The 11,621-nt window shown below is 40.3% G+C and overlaps 1 protein-coding gene across 5 annotated transcripts in view; it reads left to right on the top strand.

Moving 5' to 3' along the window:
• stxbp5a (syntaxin binding protein 5a (tomosyn)) overlaps positions 1-11,621 on the top strand; it is a 101,181-nt gene that overhangs the window by 49,593 nt on the left and 39,967 nt on the right. For all 5 annotated transcript variants that reach the window (XM_013911213.1, XM_013911212.1, XM_013911211.1 and 2 more), the window contains exon 6: positions 3,011-3,145. In XM_013911213.1, coding sequence (XP_013766667.1) covers positions 3,011-3,145 — 135 coding nt within the window. The remainder of the gene's footprint in view (positions 1-3,010; positions 3,146-11,621) is intronic.

The following is an 11,621-nucleotide window of genomic DNA, read 5'->3' as shown; positions in this document are numbered from 1 at the left end:
GCGCTGCTTTTCGGTCTGGTTACTACCGTTTATGTCAGAACCAGACACCGGTACCCATCCCTAGTGGCAACAGGTCTTATGGATTGATAAATCTATGAAAGTTGTGGTTCAAATCATCAACAGTATAAGGAAAGAGGTACAAGAATGTATGTCCACAGCCATCTGTATAACATGGTGGAGGCTCTGTCATGGTTTAGGGTGAATTTCAGCCAGTGGTGTTGGGGGTCTTCACAAAATATGATGAAATAAAGAACACCAAAAAGTACCATCAGATTTTGATTCACCATGCAATACCATGTGGAAATCACTGGATTGGCAACAGTTTCATTTGTCAGCATGACAGTGATCCCAAACACATTGGGAACATTAAGAGCAAAACAAAAAGCAGTCAACATCCAAAAAGAGTTTTAAATGTCCTTTAAGAAGCCTAGAGAACTATTCCTGAAGACTACTTAAAGAAATCACAAGAAAAATCGCTCAAGAAGGTTCAGCCTCTGTTGAAGAATAAAGGTGGTCATACAAAATATGAGTTAAATGTTGTTTTATGTCTGTGTTATTTTGGAGGCTTGGTATGTGATGCAGCCTGCTGCCTCTCCAAAAGTATGAATATATTTATTTGTTAAAGCAGAGCATGGAGGCAGAGAGGGGAAGAGCGTGTGTTATAGTAAGAGCTGCTGCTGATCTCAGTACAGCCCCGGAGCAACAGTGTGAGATCGACTCCCAGAGTGAATGAAAAGTTTTAAAATGCTTTAAGCTACCGAACAGCTTTGCGAAGTAAGTTTTGGAGGAGATGCAATTACTAATGTTCACTGGCAACAATCATATGCTGCACATGGAGACACAAATCCTGATAACTAGAGATCGAGTTACCCGTCATGCTTCAACAGGGTATTTTTTTTTGCATATGTATAACCAAGATCACAGTTTCTATTATTTAGTTGTATCTCTAATAGGGATGGGTACCGGTATCCAGTGCCATTATGGCCGATTATTTTTGCAATTAGTCGACTAATCAGATCATGCATCCATTGGACGTAAAACGTACAGCTTATTGCACCAGCAGCATCTGCGCTTATATAACTATCATTAGCTTACAGCTTTAAGTGTTTACGGTATGTGCTAACTAAAAATAAAGACAAGATGATAGTTTATTAAACTTTTAATAAAATTTTCAGATTGTCTCGGTGAAGTTTAATAAACTCCTTGCTATCTAAAATATGACAGGACACTGGAGTAAATTCTCGACCATCTCACGCTTCTGATAATCAGTTTTCTGTTTGACATTTATTCAGCTGTGTGAAAACTGTAACTTTAATATCAGCCAAACCGATTTACTCAGGAACAAATAAAACACTGAAAAAAGCCAAACAGTAACAGTTTTAAGTTATCTAAGTGACTTATATATCATGTTTAACCTGAGTAGCGAAAGACCGCGGTGGGTTTGAAAACAATTTGCCGGGAGTCCGGTGTTCTCACGGGCTCTAGTGAGCCTTGAACCCCGGCTAGCTATCGAGCTGGTGGGTAACAGATGTCTCCGAAAACGTCGGAGCACTTTTTGCAAATATCTCTCTCTCTCTTGATAAACCGAGCAGATATTTGAAGTTTGCACAGCTACATTCACCATTGTTTGAAATTTGAATTGGCTGAGCTATGAATTCTGGGATATGTTGGGCCACAAAGGATACGCCCGACCCATCCTTCAAATCTGGGGAAAAGTAGGACGCATTTGTCGGCTGCATTTGCAGAAGGCTTCGAATTTGGAAAGCCTTCGTCACGTTGCTGTAACGTAATCGGCCTTCAAATGCGGCCTCCGAAGGATGCGGCCCCTGAATTTGGACACAGCTACGATACAGGAGTTGCTTCTTCTTCGTCGGGGTTTAACAGCAGCTGACATCCTTGTACATGCATCTTCTGTTTCAGTCCGTTATTACACTCTTAAATCCTACTACTTATTCCTGCGTCTTTCAGGATTTTACAAGGCTTTAAACGACGCGTCGACTATTAAATTTGCCGTCGACGATTTTGATAGTCGACATAATCGTGACTGGTCGGCTAATCGTGGCAGCCCTAGTTGCGTATGGTTAATTTAATCCTTCATGATATAGTACAGAGCCTGATTTTAAGTTCAGTTTTTTTTTTAATTCATCCCTGCCAAGGTACCAAGATAAATGTAAACCATATTCTGTTTTATCTCAAAGCATTTTGTTAACACACTGCCTCCACTTAATCTGTCTTTGATAGCAGCAAATTGACAGCAATTGTGCCAAGTGACTTTGCTGTTAAACTTGAGCAAACCCGTCAGCACTGAGGAGGAAGTACGTCACTGTACCATTGTTAGAAGTACTGAACAAGAAGTGCAGCTTTATTTCTCCTCCTGCATGGATGGCTTTCTCAGCTGATGAAACTTATGGGCTTTGTCCTATAGATACAAGCTTCTCAGCACCACAGGTGTGGCTCAAACCACCGTGCAGAATCAAAAGGATCGCTGGAGGAGCCGAATAACCTTGAAGTATTAGCAAGCCGGATTAGCAAGGTTGTACATTACTATTCCTCAGATGGATTGAAAGTTGAATTGGAGAATGGATGAAAGAACAAAATGATGAAAAAGGGATGAGAAGATGAATGATAAGGAGGGAAGGGTTTATAACCTCTCATTAAACTTGAGTCTGATTGATGGATAAAAGGAGGAGATGTGGGTGATAATGAAAAAAAACGAAGAAAATGATGGCTGCCTCTTTGCCCTCATGTATCTTGTGGGTGTAGAGGAAAAGGGTCTGATTGAATGACTCAGAAATCTCTTTGGTTTGCCACTCTCATCTTGACTGCTTCGACCTGGTGGAGTGGTAAATAATCCTCTCATAGTTTTGCATAATTTGTCGTGTTAGAATAAGACTGAGTGATTTTCAAGAAGCTTCTTACTTTTGGCTTTCTGTCTTCCTCTGAGGTTTTGTCCACATTTTCTTTTCCTCCCTTTCCTCTGTTTCTAACACTCCTCTCCTTCTGTCCACAGAATAACTTTCTGCCACCTGCCCTTCCAGAGTAAATGGTTGTACATCGGCACAGAACGAGGGAACATCCACATTGTCAACGTGGAGTCCTTTATGCTCTCAGGCTACGTCATCATGTGGAACAAAGCCATTGAACTGTGAGTGGCCCTCGTTTTTTTTGTTTTTTTACCCTCTGATGCTCTCTTCCAGATTGTGTCCTGAAAGCTTTGCTTTTGTCTTATACTTAAAAACCTTCATAGGTTTTGTCTCACATGGCGGGGTATCTTATCCAAAGAGAATCACCGATAAGTGGATCAATATATAGATTTTGTTAGAGTTGAACTCATATCAGCGACACTCCAATGAGGACCTTGGGGTCTTGTGAATCACCTTGAAAACAGAAGAACGCCGTTTGACGTTTTACCGGTCAAAAGGTTATTGTATTCCAAATGTAAGGAGATAAGAAAGAATCATTAGTCACTGTATCATTTCCACTCCCAGTATCAGATTCAAGCTAGTAAGGGACCTGTCTCTTTGCTGTTTGAATGGATCTGTCAGCTTGACAGGCTCCATTTTGGTTCCCTGCTGTATAGACTTAAATTATTCACTGGAGCATTTTGCTTCATGCTTTCCCCTCATCTCCAACTGTGCATGTGTGTCTGCGTGTGTGTGTGTGTGTGGAGACGGAGTGAAAAGAGTAGGAGGGAGAGAGGGGGTGGAACAGGTGTCTGCCGAGATCAGTGTATGGTACACACAGACGTCTCGTCTCGTCGACAGGGCTGCAGGGAGGAAAAGGCGAGAGTGAGCGTTGGGAGAGAGAGAGAGGGAGAGAAAGAAGAGGAGGGGAGAAGAGTGGAAAGGATGACACAGGGCTTTTGCCTGAGGCAAAGGACATGTAGAGATGAAGAGTGATATAGGAATGGAGTAGGACAGAAGGATAAATGCAGGTAAGAGAGGGCAGGGAATGATCGCCCAGAAGAATAAAGTTGCACGGATAAGTCAGAGAGGCAGATGAAAAAGTTTTCCAATTAAAGAAAAAAGGGCAAAGGGGGAAAGCAAGGAGTAATAATGTGTGATGGAGAGTAGATATGGATGATGGTGAGGTAGATACCGGGGTGCCTTTTGACTAAAGGACAAACAAAACCTTCCACGCTGTTCACCTTCACCTTCATAATGTCTGTTCACCTTCCCTTGGCATCCCCTGCCACCCATAAATTGTTTCAGTGACTTCTATTTCAATGTTTGTCTGGTGGGAAATGAAAGAGTAAAGACTTTTGCACTATGAGAAATGTATTCCTCTCTGGGAGAATATTTAAATAGCAGTTTATTGGGCATCAGCTGCATGTACAGCCAGTTGAGTTAATACTGCATATGTACATGTTAACATTGACTTCATGGAAATAGCGCTTTCTCTTTTACTTCCAAATTCATTAAGACTCTCACACACAGCTTGTGGTATGCTACCAGTGCACTCGCCATAACAACTACCGTAGGAACAATATCTGATTTGAAATGTGACGTTTTAGCTGCTTTAAATATGGCTGCTTCACCAAAAGTTACACTTTTGTTTGTTGAGTTTCAAAATATTTGTGATATTCTCCAGAAAATGTGAAAGTTTAAAGTAAAAGCTTACCCTACTCTTCTACCTTCTTCAAAGTAGTAATCTCAAAAATTACTCAATTTCCCATTTTGATATCACATATTGCAAAAACGTCCATGTTGGAAATAATAAAAATCTAGTCCTTCCATCCGGTCGTTAAGTCTGACGTCACTAGCCGTGTCTGGGCCTAAACTCTGCTGCAGGTCCATATATCAAACGATCACTATGGCATTACTGAGAGTTGAAAAATTGTCTAAAGTCTTTCATCTTTAATAAAATAATCAGCGTTCTGCTCTACCAGGTGTAACAATTGAGTTTAACATCCAGGCATCCATGAAAACGGAATTTATGACATTTAACGGAGTTAGAAGTTAGCAGGAAGTTAGCTCGCTAGCTTCTATCTAAATACAATATAGCATGTCCTGACTGCGGGGTTTTGGAAACAAATTAAAACGTACAGCTCTGTTATCACTTCCAGCATAAATGAAGACAGAAAACTAAACAGAAGTGACGTTTGTAGGGTTACTGAAGTTGGGCTAGCTGGTATATAATTATGTGCTACGTGACCGCTAGCGACACAGCTATGTTAGCATAATATAAACAAGCTAACTTTTTTTCCACTCGATAAAAGTTAACGTGAGTGTTCTCGGTGGTCAGGAACAAATGTAATCGCATGGCGGGATGCTGTAAAAGGACCAAACTTCAGCCAGGAGAACAACTGAGATAATCCATCCACAATACGAGGTTAGTCATTCATATACTGCTGCATGGGCTGGGCTGTAGTTACATCCTAAGGTTTTAAAAACTGAGCTTAAATAAATGATTAGTGGTAATAAAAGCCGAGGGAGGTCAACAGTGATCACTGACTGTTTTAGGAGTTTTTTGAGATTAAATAGAAGAAAATACATAACATTAAACATGTTAACAACACAAAAGCCATATTAAACGCAGACTACTTTAGGCCCGGAAGTAGGATTCGTCACGTCATCACTGAACGACCGGATTTCTAGTATTAAAACCAAATATTATTACAAAAGCGTGCCGTACTTGTCTTTTTGCTCATGCTAGATCTCTTTAAACATTCTTGATATGTATTGACCTGTGTGGCTTCCATACCTTCCTCAGATTTCCACTTTTTCTCAAGATCACATTCACATCTAAATCTCTACAGTATATCTGCTTTCACCTTTCATTTCATTACCTCAAGCCGAAGATGAATCTTGTTCCCTATCAGGCATCATCTCACACGACATTAAGTCATTCAGGTTTGTAGAAAATAAAGTTATAAAATATTATTTCACGTATTGCTGTTTTTGTCCCAACCTGCGGTGTGAGTCGGAGGACATATCTCCGGTTCAAGCCTCGATCGACGGCATAAGATGTCAGCATCGTCAGGAATCAGTTCTCAGACTTGATGCGGATGCATTCAGTTTGCATATCTGTTTAAATGTATGAGTGTGTGGCGGTTGTTTGCTTTGATGAAGATCAGAGAGGTGTGAGGTGATTCTCTTGTTGTCTCTTGAGCCTCAGCCAGCTGTGGCGTTAGTAGCGTCACTTTCCAGATACAAAAGCGTCTTCTGTTGTTCTCATCAGACCAAGATAGTGCTCTGTCAAAATCACAGTCACTCCACTTACATCTGCAGTGACTGGTTGTGTGATAGATATCCAATCAGCAAAGTGATTAATTGTTTGTCTCGTTTATCAAACAACACCTGCTGGTTTCAAGTATGAAATTCGAAAATTTGCCTTTTTTTAAGAGTGAAAAAAGGAAGGTGTCACCTTGGGCAGCTTTCTGATGAAACAAATCTCCATTAGACATAAATATCCAAAATGTTCTTGCTGTTATCTGCATGCTGTATTATGGAAAATATAACCTAAACATTGTATTTCAAGCCCTGCCTAGTACACCTCAGTGCAGCTGTGACTGCTCTAATGAGGATAAGATGCAGTGTGTACAGGGGTCATCATCCTTTGGGCCCTGCTATTTGGAGACAAATTGTGCAGTTGCTGTGCCAGTAGCCCCAGGCCGAGTGCTCCGAGTATTTGGATGACTCACACCTCTGTTCCCAAGCTACTGTGTTAGAAATTGTACTGGACTATTAGACCAACTAACATCCTACGCCGTCTGCACAGCGCTGTTGTTGACTGAGTGCTACAGGCATGAAGGCTACGTCAACATATGAATCTGAGTTTGTTAACATGCACGTTTTTTCTTTTTTAAAACAATCATAGAAATAATTTAGATATCTCAATAGACATGATATCTCATACACATCACCACACCCCAAGAAAAGTGCAATACTTCAGAGCAAACTTGCACATTAGTTTGTACAGCTGACATTATTAGGTGTGTTTTATTGCTAGCTTTTATTACTTTTTTATTTAGTCTAAATGCTGCTACCAGGAAACTGCCTTTAATATCGTTGAACATCTGATGTTTAATGACAACAAAAGGATTCTGATTCTAAATGAGTTGGTATATTATATACTTTAAATAACAACACAACAAACTTACTGTTAGAACTTGACCGATTTATGTGCGGGCTGATATTGTCAGCCGATGTCAGCCATTTTTCTTGGTATTAGCATTTATAAGAGCCTTTTAAATGAAAACTAAAGAAAACTACAAGAAAACCCTTTAATTATGTTATGATTGTTGACGTTACAGACTTAGGGCTACATCCACACGTACCCGGTTATATTTGAAAACGCAGATTTTTCTGTGCGTTTGCAGCTTTCGTACACACGTAAACTGTGTTTTAAAAACTCCTGCCAGGGTGGAGATTTTTTCCACACATAAGACTCAGTTCTGCTTCTATGCACCATCTTTTTTTTACTCTTTCCCACCCAGGCTTCTAGACTTCTGATTGGCCAACATTTCTACACGGTTAGGAATATATCGCTATCTGCTGCTTTGGTATGTTCCTTGCAGCGTTTTCCTTCATTTTGGCTTTTACGTGTGGACGGCATTTTTAAAAAAAACGAAGACTGAAAATCTCTGTTTTCAAAAATACCTGTGTACGTGTGGACGTAGCCTTAGTCATTGGAAGGCACTCTCCAACTTCCTTGTTAGCCACACACGTGTTTTTGAATGCCCCAAAAACACAATATCCAGCTGATCCGAGAAGAGCTTAAACAAGCAAATATAATAAATATCAGGGAAATCTTTTTTTGGGTGTGTCTGAAAGGAAAGAAAATAGCCAGTGTATTGGAATATCAGTATTAGTATTGGTCTTAAATAATTCTGTATTGGCTAAAGCTCTTCTTACAACATTACTAGAAAGCAAATTAAACTCCTAGGAGCTGGCGTCCACATATGTCGACATCACATTTTGGGTTGTCTAGACCAAAATGCTACATTTTGCTCTACAACGGCCTGATATCCACTTATGAGGACGTTATACTGCCACTGTTCTATCGAAATTTAAAGCAAATGTCCTCATATGCAGATCTCATTTTTTCTCAGAAACAAAAATGAGGTAAAAAAATCAAAAATCATGTAATTCTTTGTTTTTGCGTTCATCAGGTCCTGATCAGCCCAAATAGCAAAGAGAAATTAAAAATGCATGCTATTAAAGAGTCAGGATCTTAGGAGGTTAAATAGAATTAGGCTAATCCTTCATATATGATATACTTGACTGCAGTATATTAATCATAAATTAGCATACACAAACTTTATACATGCAAAATGTGTACCACTGTGCTCTACTAAGCATCCCTATCAAAGACTTAACTCCATTAGGATCCCCTACATTCTCATCACTCCACTGCTGCGTTCCCAGTGGCATTACATTCCCTCCCCCAAAAAGTGAATTATGAAAAAGACAAGAAAAATAAATAAATAACCAAGTTAACAATTTCTGAAAAAAGGCATATTCTTTAAGTACCCCGTACTTGTAATACATCTCTCCATGATTTCAGATTGAGTTATTATATCCTTTTCAGTGGCTGTTAACTGTTCTGATATTAACACAGCTCCTTTTTCTTGTCTAGTTGTGTAGGAGGGTATGCAGTTATTGAATGTTTAAGTGTTCAACGTATCCTTTCATCTAACTTGAATATACAGTTTGAAGCTGTTTTGTATGTATCTAGCAGTGACTATGTGTGCGCTGGTGTGTGTTAAATCAGCTAAACAGTCACTGGGTGCAGAGAGACAAGGAGAAGTGGGACTGGAGCAAATGTTAAGAGCTTACTATGACACATAGTTCACGTGAACATGTTGACCCGAGGCATCTCCTGTTCTGTCCACTTTCATTTCCTCCCGCTCCCCCACTCGAACCCTGCAGCTAGTATAAATACTTGGTTGAATCTTTAAAAAAATTTTCTTACATGAATGCTTCCTGCACACTTTGTTTATATGCATGTGTGAAATCCTCAGCTGGTACTAAAATAGATTAGAGAAGATTTATGGCTGGGAGTATCCCCCTAGCCATGTACTGGGACTTCAGGAATGCTGTGCTACCGCTTGTAGACCCGGTACAGTGATCTTTTGTTGTTATACATATCCTTTTGATATTCTGTTTAATTAAGGGTAGAAATAAGTCACTTCACAGGTTAATTTTGTTTGGTTCCTACACATATTTATAGTCTGGTTCTTGTTCTAATCTTTTTTCAATACCAAAGAAATAGATTTTTGGTCGTAAAACATCAAGATTTTTTTTAAAATACCTGTATTTGGTGTTTTTCGGAAAGTTAGAGTGGAAGACTCTCGTTGCAGTAAAGTAAAACTGGAATGTTTTAAATGGTTGGGTCATTAATTGGACTTCACCAGGGGAAACCCCCCCAAAACAAACCAGGCAGACCCTGAATCATCTGGAAGAGAACTGTTGTGTCAGAGCTACAGGAGATGGACCACACCTGAGGGCAAGCTCAGGGGACAACTTAAATGGAGGGAACTCGTGGCCTTGTGGCCTGCTAGAGGGTGAAGACATTAGGAAAGATGAAGAAGGTGAAGACTCTATTTCTGTACATTAAATATGACTGAAAATGCTTGCTTAACATAGAGACAGAAAGCAGCAGAAAACAGCTACCCTGTCTTAAACCAAGCCTAGCAGTAACGCTAAATGTCACTAATTAAAATTTCATTTATTCTTTCTCTAAAAAAAACATGTTACCTTTTTATAGGGGTTTATGCCATCGGATGTTGGGATTATGAGCGAGTTCTGGCAGATATTGTGTAGCTGTGCTCAGCTAAGCCAATCGATGTCTAGTGGTAGCTTCATTTTTAAGAAACGGATCCGAGATGTGTCACCTATTTTCTAACCTGTGGCAAGAAGATGAATGAGAGCACGTCTCCAAAAAAAGTAAATCTGTTCCAATAATATAACAATTACCATTTCATGGCTGCCTCTGCTGATTTTGGTCTCTTTCAGGAGGCTACAGTTTTGATGAGGAAGCAGCTCTCTATGCAGAATTAGTATAGCTAAGCCAGGACTGATGTCTGGAACGTGATCCTATGCTGGAAAAATATGTAGCTGTCATGAATGCTTACATAAAGAATCACACAAAATGACGCTATAGTAGACACACACATACACACATACAACACGCGTGGTCTGTTGAGGTCACATCAGGCCACATAAGAAATCAGCAGGCTGCGAATAGGCTATTCAAGCCATGTTGCCGCAGAGGCACTGCCATGCTGACTGCGCCTCTGCAGCCTGAGAGATTGTCACCCATGATGACACCAGATGTTCAGGACTTCACTGTGTGGGCATGTGTCAGTGTTGGAGTTAAGCTGTTGAATAGGTATGCTCGATGATTTTTTTGTGCTTTCATTTGTAAATGCATAATATCTGAAATTATACCGTCCTATGAGTTCAGTTACTGCTATATTCTCTGCGTGTGAATGAGGAAATGTGGGTGTGTCAGCGCCGAGGAGATGCTTTTAAATTCAATGAGGTGTTACCTTTACAAGTGCTTAAATACCCCCTCACTCCTGTGTTCATTATACACGCAAAGACAATTGCTTTACAGTGCACGTGCGCATGCATGCAACATATGTATTGTAATAGGCCATTTTCTTTAATGCGCTAAAGGCATTGCTGGGTAGGGAGAATGTTTGATATACAGAGAAGGATTTGGTGCAGTAAGGCTTTATAACAGATGACTGGCTGAAGGTATCGGGGTGGGGGGGGATTGCAAGATTTTATGACGTTCTGAACAAGCATTATATTTGCCACGGGGTATTTAGTTTTACTCTTGCTGTTGGTTCTGCGTGTGTGTGTGTGTGTGTGTGTCTGTCTGTGTGACATATAAAACCTTCACTTAGTTTTTGAAAGACAAGAATGTGATAAATGCGAACATACTATGAGAATACAAGCATACTCTGCGCACACAAGCATATGTTGAGACAAATACAGTGGCATACATGCACAGTATAGCATCTCACCATTCCGTGTATCTATGTGTGTGTGTGTGTGTGCATGTGCGTGTTTGCCTGTGGATGATTTTTGGGAGCCTGCTCGCGCTCTGCCCATCCTGCCTCTGTTGCTATGGTGATTCCTTTATCTCCAAACCTGAATGTGTTGGGGTTTTTTGTGAACTTTGTAAATATGTTCACTTCTGGTTTATTTACTGTACGACAATAGGTTTTAACAAAATAGATTTGCTGTGAAGTCTCAAGGGAAGCACAGAGAACATTATATATAAAAACCCTAAAACCCCAAGTAAACCATGTGGGACGGAGGGGAACTTGCAGTTTGTAGTTTGGCAACAGAGTACTATTTTGCTGTGGCATTGAGGGGGATTGTTTACAGATGGGGTAGATGTTAAGATGTGTCTTAATTGCACTGACACACAAATGTGTGTGCGGGTGTGGACTGCTGTTCGCTGAGACACAGCCAGTGAAGGGGGGATTAGATAAATCAACAACTCTGGCTGCAGCAGAGCTTAGGTAATAAGGCTCCAGCACTAACGGGCTAAATATAGAGATGACTGAATGACTGCTTGCCTGCCCACTAACTGCTACCTTCTAACACACACACACACACACACACACACACACACACACACACACACACACACACACACAC

The sequence above is a fragment of the Pundamilia nyererei genome, unplaced genomic scaffold (assembly GCF_000239375.1).
Source record: "Pundamilia nyererei isolate P.nyererei 1_Seehausen unplaced genomic scaffold, PunNye1.0 scaffold00058, whole genome shotgun sequence".
NCBI classification, from domain to species: domain Eukaryota; kingdom Metazoa; phylum Chordata; class Actinopteri; order Cichliformes; family Cichlidae; genus Pundamilia; species Pundamilia nyererei.
Note: the sequence above shows the minus strand (reverse complement) of the source record. Positions and strands in the feature narration are given on the sequence as shown.